Source organism: Eurytemora carolleeae, unplaced genomic scaffold (assembly GCF_000591075.1).
Source record: "Eurytemora carolleeae unplaced genomic scaffold, Eaff_2.0 scaffold259, whole genome shotgun sequence".
NCBI lineage: Eukaryota > Metazoa > Arthropoda > Copepoda > Calanoida > Temoridae > Eurytemora > Eurytemora carolleeae.
Window position 1 is genome coordinate 316110 of NW_019396517.1, and position 21450 is coordinate 337559.

General features: G+C 33.1%; 1 protein-coding gene and 1 long non-coding RNA gene across 2 annotated transcripts; both read right to left on the reverse strand.

Annotated features, from left to right (window-relative positions):
- Positions 1-1194: 1194 nt before the first annotated feature.
- Positions 1195-2528, reverse strand: LOC111704731 (uncharacterized). Its single transcript, XR_002765873.1, has 2 exons — positions 2308-2528; positions 1195-1945 (listed from the first exon to the last, which is right to left on the reverse strand). It is a non-coding gene; the product is annotated as an uncharacterized LOC111704731 (long non-coding RNA).
- A 322-nt stretch (positions 2529-2850) lies between these two features.
- Positions 2851-21026, reverse strand: LOC111704748 (coronin-7-like; the record flags this gene model as incomplete). Its single annotated transcript, XM_023477082.1, is given in 17 exon segments — positions 2851-2963; positions 3840-3966; positions 4164-4230; positions 4901-4968; positions 5589-5683; positions 5864-5957; positions 6579-6705; positions 6845-6916; positions 8126-8190; positions 8394-8531; positions 9501-9570; positions 9787-9830; positions 10481-10552; positions 12535-12741; positions 17109-17218; positions 17473-17532; positions 20631-21026. Coding segments are annotated over 17 exon segments (1925 nt in total), but the record flags the coding sequence as incomplete, so codon positions are not given.
- Between the last annotated feature and the right edge of the window lie 424 nt (positions 21027-21450).

The window sequence follows — 21450 nt, forward strand, 5'->3', positions numbered from 1 at the left end:
TAATGACTTTAAAAAATCCAGGGGGGTAATGAACTGCCCCCTCCATGTAGCCGTCTACGGTACCACATGTATAAAACTTAACTTCTATGCTCCCAGCATTCACTATAACGGCAATGACTTTAAGGTGGTCTGTTAGACCGTTATATAATTCATTTATTCGTTCTAAATAGGGATCAGATAGGTTTAACTTGATTACTGAACTTAATCAGGCATCAAGCTTCAGTCAGTAGACTGATACACCAGCTCATCATGTCCCGTTGAACATTAGAAGGATCTGTAAACAATAACAAATTTCAGGGTCTATTTATGGCATTTTTAATTGACCTGTACATGTATTTTATTTAGATATAATCAAATGCTTCCACTACACTAATAGAAGTTAACGATCGAATTAAAAACTTTGAGAACATTAATATCTTTACTTCAGAAAAACTAATTGTGATTATAATATAATTATGGAAATGTCCACTAGAGAACTCTAGCGGTGTGTTTCTGAACAGTTATAGGTCAAATTTTGTGTTCTCAGCTCTCTCAACAAACGTGGTGAGTCTGTGTCACGTGATCGTATTTCTACCTCTACAACTTGAATTGTCGTCTTCAAAGTGAACATTATCGTTTATTTGACGGAAAGGTAATTAATAATTGAAAAAATAGTCTGAAGTTTTTTATAAACACAAACAAAGTTTGATTATTTATACGAGTAGTGTAAGCAACTTAAGATTTTTGGGACTTTTTAGAATATGGTCTTTTAGATGTGCATGATTTTTAAAAGTTTGCCGGCAGCTTAAACATAATTTTTTAGAAGCATTTCAGATATCATATTAATTAAAGACGCTCCGACTTTTAAAACAATATTGCAACTCCTGCAGACAAAGCTAGATTTCTATTTTTCAGCTCTATTACGATCGCGAGTGTTTTTTAAGCACGCCATGCTTTCAGCAATCTACCAATTCTAGTTGAAGATTCGACAAGTTTTCGCATGCGATCAACGATTAGTTGTAAATTGTATCTAGGGTTTCCAGCGAACAAAAGCTTTTGCAAAAATACTGCGACAATTTCGCGAAAAAATTCAAATTTGGCGAAATCCAAGTGCAAGCATTTTTTATAACAACCGTGTGTATGCCACCAAAAAGACTGTCAAAGCTGGTAGTTAATTGATTCCCTGTACAAAAACCATTTCTGTTAGATCTTAACTAATAATTTCTTCATTTATTTGCAAGCTCTGTTGATTAAAAATACAGTTTAATACAAATACACACATTAATTATACAGACAGAGAGGGTTTAAATCACAGACATAATTAGTCAGCAAATCTTACACAATAATAAAAATAGAAAAAGTAAAAAATCATAATGTTTGCGAACATGATACTAATCTACGATTTGATCTTGGCTTTTATGCGTTATTTTCGAAAATCACTTGAACTACGATCTTGAGCGATTGTTGTATTCAACTCATTGCAAACTATTCCTTTATTTTATCTAATTACGAATAGATATATTTAAGCTCGGTTTTATGCCATCGTCTTTTCAGCCAGGATCATTTTGGTCTAGGTGTAACAAAAAATAAAATCAGTTCTACGTTTACTTATCTAAAATCCACGACGTATAGCGAAGTAAGGATTAAAATATTTAGATGAATGATGTGGTTGGACTAGAAGCAAAATAAACTTGTTCATAGAATATGCGTAATAAAAAAAAATACGCAAATTCTCAATCGGATAAAAATACAATGTTACAGATAAAAGCAAAACGGATAAATAATTCTTACACAAGAACATTCGTATATACAAAAAATCAGGTAAATGAAATAAATGAAATGCTACGCAAAATCAATGCAAATATCTAAAGCAAAATTAGGAGATATAATAAGTTTAATAAGTTCAGCTGTTGTAATTAAGAGGTAGGACTGCCTTGATTACACCACTAATTAGGCCTGGAGCAGACTCCGGGAGGAGGGAGGGGTGCAGGACCGCCACGAGATCCACAAAATGTTCTCAAAGCCTCCGTTATCGCAGATGATTGTTTAAAATGACCTGACGCTACCTCTAAACGTTAAAATTTAAAGAATAAAAATTTTTAAGAAAATATCTTATATTGAATTAGTTATGAAGCGTTTTCAAAAAAAACCTTGCATAGCTATTAAAATATTAAATACTTTTTCAATGTTTCTTTAAAAATTACGTCTATGATATCTTTACTTATAGATAGGAGGGGTAGCGCATGGTCATTGTACATACTCCTCTGCGAATCCAGAGACTTGGAGACCATTTCGAGGGGCTTATGGCGTCCCTGCTGTCATCCCTACCGGAAATTTTACGTTAATTACAATAATATCATAAGGTTTATAATTACAAACAGTACATCACATGAACTGAACATACAGGCATTAAAAAATATTGACAAAGAATCATCTTAGGTTTAGGTTACAAAATGCATCTTAGAAATAATCAGGTCAGATCAATTTAGTAATATTGCATTTACTTTGTTTATACAATACTTTTACACTAGAACTAATAAAACCACTTCCAGAAAAGATGAATTAAACGCACCCCTCGCTAGGCTCGAGATGCTTCAGGACCCAGCAAGGTCTTAGGGAAGCCTTGGCAATGTAATAAATTCCCTCATACCTTTATTTAACATCCCTATTGCCTCCCTATAATGAAAGGATAAATATATTATTTACGGGAAATATAAGAGTAGGTGGGTTTAATGTAAAAATAGAGCTAGTTGGATTAAAGTCCAATTTTTTCATCTTCGAAATAGTCTAGCCTCCACTATCGGGCTAAAATTTCAGCTTTAAGAATTTTCAGATGCACAGATATTTTAGACAGTTTTTTTAACGACACACCTTGACAATGTCCTTGGTGAGCTCCTGCGCCTGATCCTTCGACATGTTGTTGACATTAATCTTCTCCTCCCTCGAGATCCTAGTCCTGTTTTCAACTATCCTCACAGGGTTACCTTCATAAAATAATAAAAATTTTAAGGACTGTAAGCGTAATTTCAAGTGTTAAGGGACCCTTCATGCAAAGAGAAGGGAATACCCGATTTATAATGGTACCCTTAAACCCTTTGTGTGTAAACATATCTAAATTCTAGATACGCGTGTATAATCAGCTGAAAATTCCGGTGTACAGGTGCGTACAGTCTGAGCTCAGCGCAGCGCACAGTGGAATTTGCACGTGATCATTCAATGGGATTTTGACACACACACGTTGTAAATCCATACCTGCCTATAAGAGTGCAAAGCTGCCTACATAAGAGTGCATAGCTGCCTGCTTACCTGCCTATACAAGAGTGCATAGCTGCCTCCTTACCTGCCTATAAGAGTGCATAGCTGCCTCCTTACCTGCCTTTATGAGAGTGCATAGCTGCCTCCTTACCTGCCTTCATAAGAGTGCATAGATGCCTCTATACCTGCCTACATGAGAGTAAATGCATACACCAAAGTACATACCTACCAGCCTACATAAAAAGGGCGTAGCTGCCTCTCTAACTGCCTTAATAAGAGTACATAGCTGCAACCTAGCTGCCTACACAAGAGTACATAGTTGCGGCATACCTGCCTACATAAGAGTTTCTCCCTGCCTGCATACCTGCCTACATAAGAGTCCCTCCCCGCCTGCATACCTTCCTACATAAGAGTCCCTCCCTTCCTGCATACCTGCCTACATAAGAGTCCCTCCCTGCCTGCATACCTGCCTACATAAGAGCCCCTCCCTGCCTGCATACCTGCCTACATAAGTGTGCATGGCTTCCTCCCTCATTGCCTACATCGGATTGCATAGCTACCTGCCTACCTGAAAGCTCCATAAGAGCGCATAGCTGTCTGCATACCTGAAAGCGCCTGCATGCCCTCTGGTTGAAGAGAGACCCATCTGAGTTCAATTTCTTTTCCCTGAAACCATGTTTCTCCGGAGCACATGGGTTCCCATAGAACACGGGTGGGAGGAAACAGGTCATCCTAGAGGTCATACATTTAGTTTCTTTAAAAAACAATAAAAAATACATTTTTTAAAACTTTTTTACCCCCCAAAAGGCATATTATTCAATTAAAAAAAATATTGAAATGAATTTTTCGCTCTTGGGTGATCAAATGTTGTAAAAAAATTTATTTCTTAAAATAATAAATCTATTCCTATTAAAGAAGAATTGTGTCACCTGAAAAAGTGTTGATTTGACCCTTGGTACAGTGAAAGAAATAGGTTCTATGGTTGTATTGGTCAATCTAGAATATTATCAATTATAATTTATTTATAAATAATAACAAAACAGAAATAAACATGAAACCAACAGTCCTAATATTGTACGTCAAGGGTATATATATGGATTTAGAATTCTTGAAATATATCCGGACCCTGCATTGATATCATAAATCAATATTTTCTTTTATTAGGTATTTATTAATAAATTCCACTATTTATATTTTTTATCCGAACTATTTAATGATATGATATTATTTTTGTATGAAGAATCAGTAAAGATGTAGAAACATATATTTGTAATATAAACCAAAATAGTAAATCATGTCACGCATAACTTTGGACAATAATAAACTAAATCATAAGAGATGAAAATATAATTAATATGATTAAATGATTGTTATAAGCATATGGTCATATTCCATACCTTATTATGTGCAATGATACTATATAATGTGCTTATAATGTAAAATGTGATATAGTTTACCCCAAAACTTTGAAGACATCGAAAGAATTCATAAATGATTATAATGATTGAATTTTTACTCGTTCTGAACAATTATACACCGTACAAAGGTCTGATAGGTCTCAAATTATTTCTAAATATTTCTCTCCAATACTGCATTCTCCGCTTCAATACTGCATTCTCCGCTTAACTACCATGTTTAGCCAGACACTCTAACTAATAAAAATTACCTGTATGCCCGTGCGAACTCAACACCCTTAACATCCAATATATTCTTATGTGGAAGGAAACCGTATCCCTAAAGTAACATTTTTATCATTAATATTGCTGCTTACAGCCCAGCCCAGATCAGATCAGATCAGATCAGGTCAGATCAGATCAGATCAGATCAGATCAGATCAGATCAGATCAGATCAGATAGAATCAGATCAGATCAAATCTTTAAAGGTTACCGTTGTAACATGACTCGACAGAAATCATACTTGAAAGAAAATAGGAATTTGGAGAATTCCTAAGATTCTCAGGTACTTGGGGAATTCCCCAGCTTTCTTAAATTACTAAAGCTGTATTTCAGTGAGCAATTTTGGAAATTTCCCAAATGACTGGATATTTGAGGAATTTATAGGATTTTAAAAATTTCTAAAAAGCCCGTGTTTTTGGGAACGCCTCTGGGTAGCAGGGAAATTTCCTAAATGCTTGGGTATCTGGGAAATGTCCCAAATGCCCAGGAAATCTCCAATATTGACATTATTGATAATTGCTGTCACTCCCTCTTATCATGGAAATTTGAAAGGTACTTACTGTACCACTAATAGAACAGCCCCCCCCCCCTCCCGATCTCTTCCTTACATCAAAGTATATGATCCCCCCCCCCCCAGTTGACGGGTGTTAGGAACTATCATGATTTCTAAAACTAACCTGGGACGGGTTGGGTGCTTTGTACGGTGAAAGCGGAAACATGTGCGGAGAGTCCTCAGCTATTTCATAAGCGTTCACGGTTACCTCTCCTTTACCTGCCAAACATAATAATCATCTGTTAATAAAATAAATAAAAACAATGAGAAAATGAATAAGGTAAAATTAAACATTTGAACAATCAGCCAATCAATTGCCAATCTATTTATACAATATGTTTAAAATTTCATCAATCAATCAATCAAACAGAATTCTCTTCGACCCACCATCCTACCCACCTGACAGGAAGAGTGTAGATGAATCCTCGTCGTAATATGGTATTAGTATGCCCGGAGATACAGACAAGGTTTCTGTGTGAATACAGTTCAAATCCTTAACAAATTCATCGTTTCTTTATTCCATTTTATTTTATACATTTTCTTCATTATTGTCATTATTTTTATAATTTATATCTAAGTAATAATTTTGGATAGTTAAAAAAAAACTTAAAACATTTCAAAACTGTATTTTTCTTTACTCTAAACGAATAGAAAAACTATCTAAAAATATTTTCGGATAGTTTTTAGGTTTTTTGCTTTTATATTTTCTCAGGGTCAAAATTTTACATAATTACGAAAAGCAAATATTTAGAACAGGCATATTAAAAACATTTGTTATTGTTATTCCTTCACTTGGCTAAATTGTGAAAATATTTGCAACAAACTACTAAACATAGAACCCATATTACAAAACCCATCAATACATTCAGTGAAAAGGGTTCGGAACTCCCATAAACCGTAATGTGCCTGTAAACATTGCGGGTTCTTTGGATCTACGACAATAAGTAGGTCATTGATAGAAGATTATTAAAATACCCATTTCCTTTCAAAATGCCAGTCAGTGACTTAACTAGTACCGGTCATTTTTTGTAAATAAAGAAATCACATCAGGGATGAAAATGTTTTTCGCTGAATTTTAAGTCAATATTGTTCAAGGAGCTAGAATAAAACTGACCTTTGTATCGTAGATCATGATTTGCCGCTCGGAAACCTTTCCGAATCCGGAAACAATAAGAAATCTTCCGTCTAGAGCCCAAACTATCAGGAAAAATTAAGAAAAAAAATGATGAACAAATATATATCTAGAAACGAATCCGATGAATTCAGAAGAAAAAAAATTAAATGCATGAATAAATAAATAAATCTAGGAGTATACCTGAATGAATGAAAAGATGGGTAAAAGGATGAATGAATGACTGATTGAATGAATAAATTGACTACCTGACAGGTGAGCTCCCAGTCCTGGGATCATATATCCGAACTCTACCATCCCTGCACACGGTTCCAAGAAACCTGAAAAAAATAGTGCAGAAGATGATGTGTGCTCCAACCTTTATAATTAGAGTTTTAATTCTTAAATAAATATTAGTTTTTCATTCCAAACCTTCTGTTGTACATGTTTATTTTTACTAAAATTTTGTAATCCTAGTAACAAGAACAAATTGAACCTTTTTACCATTGAACACCCCTGTGCACAATGGTTTACTTGTAAGAAGTTATAAATTCATAGATTTTGCAATAGTCAACACTTGAGATTTGTGTGTAAAGCGACTTCCAACGTAATTCTAAATAGTGCTTCAAATAAAGATCGCCAATCCCCATTCACAACAAAGATGCATATTTTCTTAATACCCCCCTCCCCCCACCCGGCCCCCTTTTGAAAATCAATATTATCCCACAGGTTTGCTTTTTGCGCGAAGCGGGATGTTTTCCCCACATTTTTATTCGCAGAATTAGGGAAATTAAATGATTTTTAAGAAAAAAATTTAAAACCTGGTTTAAAAGCGTCAAAAAGAACGAAAAAAATTGTTCTTAAATGTAAAATTTTACTTCCTTACCCTGACCATAAAAAATCATTTCCTTTACTATCTTTTCAACTGCAAGTATTCAATAATAGTGTTGAGAATTAATAACACAGAAACGAGGAAAAAATGTCAGAATTAACTACTTTATTGGAAAGATAAATCTCTCTCATTATAACTCGAATAAATGTTGAAAGCAGTGCTTAGGATCCATTTAATTTTGATGGGGATCCGGATCCTGGATCCGGACAGGAAAAAAATGAATCCGGATCCGGATCCAGGTCATTTCTATATTTTTATCCTAAAACTTGATGAATCATTCAGAAGTTCAGTTTTTGGTTTTAGGAGTAAAAAAGGTGTTTTTTTTTGAAGTTTTTGTTTGATATTTAACCCCTTGGATCCTAAGCACTGGTTAAAAGGAAACAATAAGGACTCGGAAATGATAATCTAAAAACTAAGGATCATCTAACATTACACCAAAAGTCCCTTTCAGACATATTTAATTTATTTTTTGGGTTTAATAGATCCGGATATCCTAAAAGAGAACTTCCGTCCGTATTACACTTCTTAAGCTAGCTATAATTCATCCAAATTAGAGGGAACCAACTTGAAAGTTGTTTTTGTTGCTTCCTTTTGGCAAACCAAACTGATTTAGTATTTAAAAATTTCGAATATATTTACGATTAAAAAATGTATTGACCTTCCACACTGAGACCAGGCCATTGAATATATCTGATCAGTGTGTCCAGTTAAAGCCAACATTTCCTGAAAAAAAATTTGAAAAATATAAAAAAAAACGATTTCAAAGTGTTTTTATCAATACAGGTATTTCTTTAAGAAATGCTTTTGTAGCAGTATTACTAATTCAAAATTAGTAAATATAAAATGATTTTTTTTATTAAACCTGGATGGTAAAATTTTTATACAAGATATCGAGGGAGGTGAAGCTTTCTGCATTCTAAACCGACCTGTTCTGTCTTGAGGTTCCAGATTTTGACCAACCAGTCAAAAGCCGCTGTGGCGATGACGTCCTGTGCGACCGGGTTGAAGCGGACCAAGGACACCTTGTCACTGTGCGCTGGGATGGTTAAGGTCGGCTTGTTCACCTAGAGATACATAAACATTACAGTGCTTAGGATCCGGATCCAAGGACAATTTTGAAAACTAACCAATAAATGCAAAAAAAAGCTTTTTTTACTCTCAAACCAAATCTGAACTGTTAAAAAAAGAGAGATTATAAAAATTTACTGAATGGTCCATAAAGTTTAAGCAAAAAAAAAGAAAAATAATTTGACAATTATTTGTTAAATAAGTTTAGTGAATCTTAAAGAAATGTACATTTTTTTTCATTGCGGATCCAGATCCATTTTTTTCCAGATGGATAGCAAGTTGTTTTTAGCTAACTCTGAAAATTAAGTACGTCAAGAAACCTTAAAACTTTGTTTGTGTATTTTTTAATTGATTAATAATCTATCATAGGAAAAAAGTTCATTTATTGAGAGTTAAAAATATAAAAGCTAATATTAGTACAATCGGTCTAAATATAAACTAGCTTGAAAACTAAGACCTCCTAGTTTTGTAGCTTATTGATCTTAACTAAACTTACCAGTAAACTAAGACCTCCTAGTTTTGTAGCTTATTGATCTAAACTTAACTAACCTGAAAACTAAGACCTCCTAACTGAAGTATTATTGATTTAAACTGAACTAACCTGAAAACTAAGACCCCCTAGTTCTGTAGAATTATTGATCTGAACTAAACTAACCAGAAAACTAAGACCTCCTAGTTCTGTAGAATTATTGATCTAAACTAAACTAACCTGAAAACTAAGACCTCCTACTGAAGAATTATTGATCTAAACTAAACCAACCTGAAAACTAAGACCTCCTACGGTAGAATTATTGATCTAAACTAAACTAACCTGAAAACTACGTCCTCCTACTGAAGAATTATTGATCTAAACTAAACTAACCTGAAAACTAAGACCTCCTAACTGTATTATTATTAATCTAAACTGAACTAACCTGAAAACTAAGACCTCCTACTGTACTATTATTAATCTAAACTGAACTAACCTGAAAACTAAGACCTCCCTCGGGTATGATCCAAAGATTGAGAGCCCCCTCGTCAGTAACGACAGCAAGTCTACGAAAATACAAAATGAAAAATTTTAAAACCAAACAAAAAAATAAACAATTAAAAGTGGGGAGTGGGGGGATAGGAATGGGACAATGTTGTTGTTACCTACTGTAATCGAAAGTGGAACAGTGAGAAACACTTCTTATTTGCTTTGCAATGGGACATTGAGACAACCTTGATATTTATCACTGTTGAAAAGGGGACAGTGGACATCATCGTTACCTGCTGTTATTGAAAGGGAAACAGTAAGACACCCTTCTTACATGCTTTCATTGCAAGGGGACATTGGGACAACCTTGTTCTTTACTATTTTTGAAAAAGGATACAGTTGGAAGCCCTTGTTACCTGCTATTATTGAAAGGGGTACAGTTGGAAACCCTTGTTACCTGCTATTATTGAAAGGGGTACAGTTGGAAATCGCTCTCTTTCTGGAGTTGGTCCTTCTAGAACATTAACTAAGAAATCTTGAACCAGAAGCAAAGCTAGAAAATGATCAAACTTCTGCATGGATAACATAACGATCCCCTCAGAACGCTGTTCTTAAATTTCAACAAAATTAAGAACATTTTCTAAAATTGAGATTTTTACGAACCTCTTTTATATCAGGAAAAAAAGTTGAAAAATTTTAAGAACATTTCTTTGAAATCCCACAAAAATTTTTAAAAATGAAAACTAAAGAAAAATCCTATTTGTTTTGGTCCAAAACATTTTTAGAGAATATATGTTTAAAAAATATCATTTCAGAAATGAAGAAAAGAAATATTTTCAGGTCAAAAAAAATGTTTAAAGAACATTTGAAAAAATAACATTAAGAACGAATTGCTGTTTTTCAGCCGAATCTTAAATTTAAGAGCAGAGTGGACCGCTGTGGATAAATGACCAAATATGAATATATTGGATTGTTAATAAAACCTACCCTTGATGTTTCTAAGACTGCAATTTTCCCCCCGGGTCCAGCCAGTGGTATAGCAAGCCGTTCAGAGTTCACCTGATTAAACAGTAATGAAAAAAATAGTAAATAAATCAATCAAGCAGAGTTTTGGGGATGTCCTAATACCCATATATCAAACTCAAGATGAAATTACTAAATCAAGAATGAGCTCTGGTTTAACAGGTTGTGTTTAGGTATTTAAAAAAATGTAAGTATCTGAAAGTACCAGTAAATGAGAACTTGGGCATTTACAAAGTTAAAAATAAATGCCTTGTAATGTAGACAGCAACATTTGTCTTTTCTTTTGAATTGCAACCAATCAATCAATCACCTTGTGATAGATAATTGATTTAAAATTCAGTGATGGTGATGGACCAAACCTCTGTAGAGTAAAAAAGTAGATGTTAGTTCCACATTTATTGAAAATATATTTCGGTCTGGGTTGACCCTCGTCAGTTCTAACGATATAATAACCATGAAAATCGATAAAAAAAAATAAAAAAAATGTAAAAATCACAAGAATATAAACAAACAAAAAGATTATTCAAAATAAAAATGTGGGCTGTCAAATGGACATAAGGGAAAAGAACTTGAGATTATGAGATGTAAAAAATATAATTTGCAAATATTCACTTTCTAAAAAAATGTTTTTAGACAATTATTATTCCTTGAGATTGTTTCTTCACAAAGATTAAAAACAAACTGTGTAGATGTGTGAATATTGAGTTGGGGTGGGGGTCGATCTAATTAATGAACTTTTGCTTGAGTCGGGGGGGGGGGAACGGCTTGTTTGAGGAGGGGTATTTAAAACCTTTTAAAGAATTGGACATAAAACTCTTTTTTAAAAACATACTGAATTACAGTTAACAATTAAAGAAAACTATTTTTTTCTGTTCATTCCTCTGAGTTCAGTCATAAAATCTCTTTTCATCTTTTTTCATGAAACTCATTTGACTTCTATATGCAATTCTATCGGTTGGCAAATGCAATTAATTTGAGTATAAAATTCATCACAATTCACAACGGACATCCGACATTTCGATCCATTTGATTTTGATACGGATCCGGATGAACATTTCTTTAAGATTTAGTAATTTTTTTTTTAAAAGCGAATTGTCAAATTATTTTTCTTCTTTTTTTCGATAATTTTTATGCTAAAACATGAACCATTCAAAAATCAAGACATTTTTATTATCTCTCTTTTATTAAACAGTTCAGTGCAGATTTGAGAGCAACAGTTTTTTTGTTGCAATTTTTTGTTGATATTTTTCCCCTTGGATCCGGATCCGTGAAAAACTTTCGGATCCTAAGAATCCGGATTCTATGCACTGACTGTTTTATTAGGTCTACTTTTATAACTGATGGAAGGTCACTGTATTGATGGATTTTAATAGATTATGTCAAAAAAGGAAAAATGCGTGACAATCAAAAAGGTAAAGAAAATTGAAGTCCAAGAAATAAAATATTTAATAACTTTGATATTACAAATATTAGAATGTCTATGACACATTCCATAAATTGTTAGGAAAACTTTAGTGTTCCAAAAAATGGAAACAAAGTCACATATTCTTTAAAAAACAAGTTTTTATAGAAAAAAAGCTTATTAGCTAGCTGGGCTTTTTGAAAGTTAACAATCGTCTTCAAATCTTTAAAAATGAGTGAGCTATTGGATGTTTTGTTTCTTAGAATTTTAAGGGTTCAGAACAGGCTAGAATTGAGGGAGTAAATTTTACTTGAGATTAAAATGTTAGATTATTTATAATTTACATATCTAAGAGATAAGAAAACCAAATAGTTTGAATTTAAAATTTATAATATATATAACTCAATAATTTTACTTCCTCATATTTGCGTAAAATCAAAACTAGGAGTTACGATGTCACAAATTTGTGCCTGTAACGTCTACTGGAGAATGGTTACAATTAATATTTTATTTTATGAACAATACTGAAAGAAGAAGATATGTCATTGAATTCCAATATTTATTAAAAATGTATTCAACAAGGTGTCAAAAAAAAGATGGCTAAAAGATTTGTTACCTGTATATATTCACACTCAGCAGGGACACCCTTGCTTAGATTTTTCAGATTATCGAAATGTTTTGATTTGTGGAGAGAAGTTCCCTTCATGTGTTTAAACTTTGTTACCCGGCCAAACCTAAACAATAACATAATTAGGGGGAATGATTGAACCAATGGGTGTGGTGGCTCAACGCCCCCCCCCCTTGGTGTAGGGCTCAAACCTCCCTAGACATACGAACACATAGAAAGAAATCATTACTAATTTTCTAATTAATATCTTTAAATTCGCGATAAAGTGTAAATCTCTGAAATTAGTAACTTTAAGTGGAAAGAAATAGAGAATAATAAAATATTTAAAATAAAACTTCATTTCAAATTTTATTTTTTTCACCCCTGGTCCTTAATACAAACCACACTAATGGATACTTAATTAATTAATTAATTAAAGGGAATCGATGGGGGTGTTCTGGCCCCCAGTCGACCTCACTCACACTTATACACTTCATTCTAAACATATGGACAAAATTTTTTTGGAGGGGGGAGGTAATGATTTTTTACAAAAATGTCTAGTAAAAAAATTCAAATTTTGTAATTTGGATTTACACCCCTAAGCTCAAACAGAACAAAGCGGGAGAGAAAAAGATATATTTAATTCTCTTATTTATGTTATAGATCGATACATCATCAACAACTGAATAAGTAACAGATTCAATCAAAAACAATTACGCAGGAGTTATTGTTTTGATAAAAATTCATCGTAGTATATAAACTAATTAAATTTTAATTAATATTTCTCAATAAAAGGAGTGTTCTCGAAAAACGAAAGGGTGTTAGGCTAAGCTAAATCCTAATAAAATTCAAATGACGCGAATTAAATCCGTAATTTATGTTTTGTAATATTTAAAGAATCAGTTTTAAATTTCATTAAATTATTTACGGCTTTAGAGGAATAATGCAACTAAGTTCAAATTTATACGGGCTCTACGCTCTTGGGTATTAAGCGAGTTAAACAAATGTCTTCTAATAGACGCAACAGATATGATTAAAATTAGTAGCGGTCGAATCCGATTCATTGAGATTCAGCCTAACACTCTTTACCTAGAAATGACGACGAAGAATTAATTATTATTTTTAACTTGAATTATAGAACATTTGACGTCAAGCTTAAAACTTGTCATATGCCATGAGTTTAGGTAAATTCTAAACAGTATTGAAAAAAATGATCACATTATTTTCAACAAATTGTTTGATCTAAGTCTCATTTAGACTTTCTCTCCCATCCAAATAATAAAAATACTTTCTAATATCTGCCCCTACAGAAGATGAATGTTTAGAACAACCCCGGCAATAATTTTCCAAGCGTTGGAAAAAAAATATAGTAATAGGATCCCAACTAACAAACTTTTTTAAATAAAAAACAGATAAAGCATTAATCCTCAAATTCAAAGTGTCCGCGGTGGATATCGAAATCAAGCAACTGGGATCATGAATATCCAACACACAAGTTCCTAGCTTTTTTCATAAATTAAGTTTAACGACATTATGAGACAAAGAATTGATAATTTTACATTTTTATATATTTCAGGGGAAATTAGTTCCAAAACTAACACTTGGCCCAATGGGCCAAATCTGCAAAGTTATCTTTTTCAAGCGTATACATCTTTAAATCCAAGCCGACTTGAACAAAACTACACCACACATTTATTAAAAAAGGTTAAAACTAATTATTGAAACAATTAACGTCAACATTAAACTAATAATAAGGTGTGAGAATCAGTTTTTGATGAAATTGGTTTTCATTTTCGAACATTTTAGCTCATGTAGCGTTTTCAGACCATATCCTGGTTTTGAAACAATTACTCGAATTCATATCATTGTCAATTTTCATGCATTTATGGTACTTACGAAACAAAACAAGATTTTTTTGATGAGATAAAATATATACAAAATATAAAACAAAATTAATACTGTTCTTTTATAATTTAAAAATCATTTAGGCATCGAGAAATATAGATTTAATACAACCTAGATTTAACTAGAAATTCGGGAAATTGCTTATTTAGAATTCGGGAACTCAACTCTATTCTCTTATTTAATAAATAAAATAGGGAAATTATGATTTTAAGAATAATTTAGCAGTTCATTTAGTCTTCATAAGATAGTTTCTACTTTCAGTGATTTATTTTGTAAGTTATGAAAGTGAGTTTTGTTTTTAATTCAGGATTATACTCAAAACGGGTAAGTGGGTTTTGTCTCGAAAACGCGACAATGATTCAAATTCAGTATATGTTAGAAAATTGAAAACCTGACATTGTCTTGAAAACGGTCAAGAGATTTGATATAAAAAGAACTACTATTATAATTTTACTTTCGGAAAATAGTTTAAAATTAGGAATTGTTGTCCTCGTCATGCTTAACAAAATGTTGGTTATAGATTTAATTATCGACTTTTACTCTCGATATGGGAGCTGGGATCCTAAAAACCCAGTCTTTCAATGTGTGCCCATTTCTAACACTCAGTGTTAGAAATGGACCAAGTGTAGTTTTGGAACTGATGTCCCCTGTATTTATGATAAATCAAAACATCTTTAGATAAGAAGCTTCAGCCATGCGTCATAAAATCATTCGAGCTGCTTTGTTTAATTATAAATAGTGTATAACTAGAAAATGTTTAGAATCCTGAACATAAATTATTAATGATTTACAAGAACATTCTATTTTAATCTACTAAATGTGAAAGATAAATCAAAATAAATCTTATCGTCCCTCGAACATGATTCTTGAAAACAGTTTTACAAAAACTAGGCTTTATATAAATAGGCATTTTTTCCAAATATTGGCCAGCCATAAACCTTAGGGTTGGTCATTTCAAGCAACCTGGAGGGGAAGTTGGCAAGTAGGTCACAGAACTATTCTTTAAACCTCCTCTGGTAGGTTTAGTTTTTTTGCGCGCTTTTAATTTTGCGCGGCCATTTTCGCAAAATATAAGATAGTCACTAGTATGACCGAAAAAAATATATATCAAAAAGGGTATCAAAAGGTCCATCTTAAAAACTTAATTTAGAAAAGTTGGATTTATTAATTATTAGACCAATTTAAGACAAAAAACTGGTTTGTATTAAATTTATGGCCATAAAAACTCGATTTTTGGCCATAAATCAAACATTTCAATATATATATATGTATCAAAAACTAAATGTGGGTAGTATTCAGCGGCTTGAGACTCATTTTTTGATACCCATATCAATATATTTTGAAAATATTTTTTTTCACGTCTTACGGCGAAAATGACCGCAAGATCGCCATTTTTTTTGGTTATTTTTTTTTTTTTGCGGAGTTCTTAGAATATTTAGGCGCAGGTATATCTGCACTAGGCCCTCAAGCTTGGTTCCAAAATCGAACAACCCTAATAATAATAAACCTTCTCTTGGGGTCATGTGAGATTAAAAGAAAAATTTGGAGTCGATCGGTTGAGCCGTTTTGACGTTTATTAGATACAAACAAACAAACAAAAACCACGCAACATATATTATAGATTTAACCCAAATACAAACGTGTGTTACTAATCTGTCCCAATCCCCAGACCCCATCATATTACATCACAAAAATAGAATTTATTTTTTTTAATTGGGGAAAATAAAAAAATATTTAGGTAAACGTATGTATTAAAAAGAATGACAGTGTAAGATCTGTGGATCTTTATAAACTAATGTGTGTTCAGGGTGTTCAAAGTCGAGAAGTTCTCCAGCTTGTCCTACAGAGAACCCCTATCTTCAAGCAACTAATCCAACAAATCTCTACAAATACATTGAATCTACCATTATCTATCTTACCATTCAAACTACCAACCTAAGATTTTGATGTAAACCTTTCTGAAGCCTATTTTATATTCTTGAAATTGAGTCTAATTTTCTACTATCGTACATGTCTTAAAACAGAATTGTCGATAAGTTTTTAATGCTTAAAAGTCTAGCCACTTTAGTTTTAATAATAGGTCTTGTCTTTCAGACCAAGATGGGTTAGTTGTACCCCTCCCACTTGGTTTCATTCTCTTTCTCCAGGTTTATAAATCATCCGTGATTTAAATGTTCACATGGAAACTTTTCTCCATATTGCTTGACTCTTTTCTAACGGATGGTTTATATAATATGTATAGATTTGTTGTGATAAATTCTAATTAAATTTTCTTATTAGTCCCGAAAATCGCAATTTAGACCTGTTGACGGTCTAATATGATGTGGGACACCCTGTAGCTGGCCCAACGGCTTGACCAAATTGGCTAATTTTTTTTTAAGGAACCCATGTGTACCCGGGGGGTGACGTAGACTAAAAAAATCAAAATTTGTTGTTCTTTTTTTTTCAAAAAAAAATTTTTTAAAATAATTTTATTTTTAAATTCAAATTTTTGTTTTTTATGCTAGGGGCAACGCCTGGCACTCCAGCTAGTCTTAAATATGAGTATACATAAATCAATTATCCATATCCTTCTCTTTCTCAAATATATCATAAATCCATATTTTAATATTGACTATCCCATCTACACCAGAGACTTATCCTGACTTAAAGAACATATGGGGGATCTTCCCTCCCTACCTAGCACTAGGTTTATTAAAGGATGGCCGCCGAAATTCTGGTTTAGCGTCCACTGATCCTCGTTCAAACATTTTCATCTTATCCCTGATACTCGGAGTTCTTTTGAAACCTGAACAGACAATTAATTAATCAAAGATAGTTTATAGTTACGTAGTGATACGGAATTATATTATGAAAATAATATTAATAATAAATGATAAAAATTAAAATAGAAAAGTCCAAATTTCAAATAAATCCACTTATTTTGTCAATACATACGAGTACCACAAAAAAACAGCGATCCACAGTGAAAGTTTTGTTTTTAAATATTTTAGTTTTTAAAAGATGTTGAAATTTTACTAGAAAAAATAAATAAATTTTGACCTCCTGGAGCCTCATCCGTGACATCCTCCGACTTATCCTGCAGACTAGAGGTCGAGTTCACTTTAATCAATTTAAAATCATTCCAGTTTTCTTAAGAATTAATAAAAAATAAACGAAAAAAAATAATAGAAACAAAATAAAATATTAAACAAATGAAAAGAATTTTATCAATACAACATAAATGCGATGCCATTGATAAAAAAAACAAGAGAACCCATTTTTTATATTATTCATACGTACAGGCAATAAATCTGCCTCATTTTACTATAGGCATTTTTTCCAAATATTGGCCAGCCATAAACCTTAGGGTTGGTCATTTCAAGCAACCTGGAGGGGAAGTTGGCAAGTAGGTCACAGAAATATTCTTTAAACCTCCTCTGGTAGGTTTAGATTTTTTGCGCGCTTTTAATTTTGCACGGCCATTTTCGAAAAATATAAATAGTCACTAGTATGACCGAAAAAAAATATATATTGAAAAGGGTATCAAAAGGTCCATCTTAAAAACTTAATTTAGAAAAGTTGGATTTATTAATTATTNTTAGAGCTTGGAGGTCCCATAATCACCGGAGCCGGAGGTGTAACATGACGAGGAATATCTAAGACAGGAGGACCGTGGCTAGCCAGGGATTCCTCCCTAGTGCTGGGATTAAGGGATATTTTAGGAACAGGAACTGAAGCTCCATCAATCCAGTCTTGGATCCCCATTCCGGGAACAGTACCAGGGGTATCAGGAAACACGTCCGCGTGATATTCTCTAAATAATTAAGTTTTAAAGCAGTGATTAGGATCCATTTCATTTTGATGCGGATTCGGATCCTGGATCCGCACTGAAAAAAAAAAATCAGGATCCAGGTCAGGAACATTTCTATAAGATTTACAGATTTTTTTGACAGAATTTGACAATAATTTTTTTTCTTTTTTGCCATTATTATTTCTTTTAGAGATAACAAGTTTTTATTATAATCTCTTTTTTCAACAGTTTAGATTCGGGGTTAGATTTTTTAAAGCAGTTTTTTATTGATATTTTAACCATTGAATCTGGATCCGTGGATCAGCATATTTTTGCGGATCCGGATCCAGGACTCCATAATGTTGCGGATCCAATGGATCCGGATCCTAATCACTATTTTAAAGGGAACATCCGAGACAATTCCAAGTGAGTTAGATCCAGGCCCATTTTACAACGGTATCATAATCCCCTTAATTGACTAAAATGGTGAAGATATTCCAGGGTTTTCTACACGTTTATTCAGCAGAGGCAAAGAAGGAAATTTTCAAATAAGAATTATGTTTCTCAAAACAGAAAAACAACGAGGATTTCTATTGCTTGCAGGGATGCCGTTGTGAATTGGTCCCTTGAAAAAACACACGTCGTGAATTGGTCCCTTGAAAAAACACACGCTGTGAATTGGTCCCTTGAAAAAACGCACGTCGTGAATCGGTCCCATGAAAAAACACACGCTGTGAATCGGTCCCTTGAAAAAAATAATCAACCACCTAGAAAGATAGATAGCAGTGCTTTGGATCCGGATCCGTTGGATTCGCAAAAATATTGCTTCCAGGATCTGGATCTGCAAAAATATGCGGATCCACGGATCCGAATCAAAAGGGCAAAATATCAACCAAAAACTGAAGAAAAAAAATTTTACTCTTCAACTCCAAAAACTTGAAAAAAAGAGAGATAATAGAAATTTCCTGATTTCTGAATGGTTCATCAAGTTTAAGCATAAAAAGTTCAATTCTTCATAAAAATAGATAGCTGGTAGATACATAGAAAAATTAGTGACATGTGCTTTTTTACCTTGATCTTCTCCTTCTTTTGAACCTCAAGAGGAGCATTCTCTTTATCATTCTCCCTATCATCTTCAGATATATCCATATCCTTCTCTATCCTACAATTTCATACATTTATGTTCACATTCATATTATATATTGCCATCAGGAGTATCAAGGAAAAATTCTTTTTATAAAATTAGATATCCATTTTATCATCTATTAAACATATAGATATATATCCAGTATCCATATAAAAATAAAGTAGAAAAATAAAAAGAAGGAAATCCAACAAAGATATATATCCATATCCTTCTCTATACAACAATATTAGATACATAACCATATTCTTCTCTATCTTACAATTTTTTATATATTTATTTCCACATACTTCTCTATCTATTACATACATTTGTATATTTATATATAAGCTATAGCTGGCCAAACGGCTTAACTTAATTTTGTATTTTATTCCAGGGGCAACGCCTGGCACTCCAGCTAGTCTTACATATGAATATACATAAATCAATTATCCATATCCTTCTCTTTCTCACATATATCATAAATCCATATATATATTTACTATCTACACCAGAGACTTAAACTGACTTAAAGAACATATCCCCCCCCCCCCNCACTCAATTTCAATGATTTTGTATTTATAAGGGAAAGAAGGGTAGAGGGCGCTGAAGTACATTTCTAACAAGAATTTTCGACAAGGTCAGAATTAATTCTTACAATTTACCTAAAATATTTGTAAACATTAATTTAGGAGAAGATAGAGTTGGGGTAATAATTTTAGAAGAGGTTGCAGGAAGTGGAAATAAAAACAAGCATTTGACTCCCTGGTAAAAAAAATTTTATAATAAAAAAAACACAATTCTCTCAAAATAGAACGCTACAACTATAATGCACAATAAAATAGGAAAGACATAACGCTATAATGTATTTCTTCAAAATTTGAACTTAGTTTAGTCATATTTTGACTTGGTGGACAACTTTTTGAACTCCCCCACCCCTCTCTTTCCCCTTTGCACCAAATTTATTGTTTCCTTGTGGTTACCAGAACACAAGTGTGGTTTGAATATCATTGATTTGTTCACCACATAGAATAGTGGAAATGTAGCACACTTGTCAAAGTGTATGATATTAATTTTGCTATCAATGTTTGTTTTTAATTCAACGCATGCAGCTAAAGTTGCTTGATAAAGGAAATTTGGATTTCGATTAAGAGGGGGAAGGGGGGCGAGAAATCCAAATTTAATGTGAAACAAATTGATATCACTTTTGAAAATAAAAATCAAACGAGTGGAACTCAGAAAAACATAAAAAAAAACTAAAACAAGTAATTCATGTGGAAAAAATATTCAGGAAATGATTTATTCCTGAGCTGGGTCTAGACCCACTAGTCGAGGAAGGCCGAGGAGCTGCCCTAGGGACATCAGATTCTGATGAATCTCCACGGATCAAGCGCGGTTTTGGGGAGGGTTTAGGACTAGCAGCAGTGTTGGGTTGAACTATTCTAGGCGGAGCTAGATTAGAGCTTGGAGGTCCCATAATCACCGGAGCCGGAGGTGTAACATGACGAGGAATATCGGAGACAGGAGGACCGTGGCTAGCCAGGGATTCCTCCCTAGTGCTGGGATTAAGGGATATTTTAGGAACAGGAACTGAAGCTCCATCAATCCAGTCTTGGATCCCCATTCCGGGAACAGTACCAGGGGTGTCAGGAAACACGTCCGCGTGATATTCTCTAAATAATTCAGTTTTAAAGCAGTGCCCTTGGGATCCATTTGATTTTGATGCGGATTCGGATCCTGGATCAGCACTGGAAAAAAAATCCGGATCCAGTTCGGGAACATTACTTCAAGATTTACAATTTTTTTTTGACAGAAGAAGAATTCATCAATAATTTTTCTTCTTTTTTTGCCAATATTTTTTCTTTTAGAGCAAGTTTTTTTATTATCTCTCTTTTTCAACAGTTACATTCGGGGTTAAATTTTTTAAAGCACTTTTTAATTGATATTTTGACCCTTGAATCCGAGGATCAGCATATTTTTGCAGATCCGAATCCAGGAGTTAGATCCTGGCCCATTTCACAACGGTTCCTTAATCCCCTTAATTGACTAAAATGGTAAAGATATTCCAGGGTTTTCTACATGTTTATTCAGCAGAGGCAAAGAAGGAAATTTTCAAATAAGAATT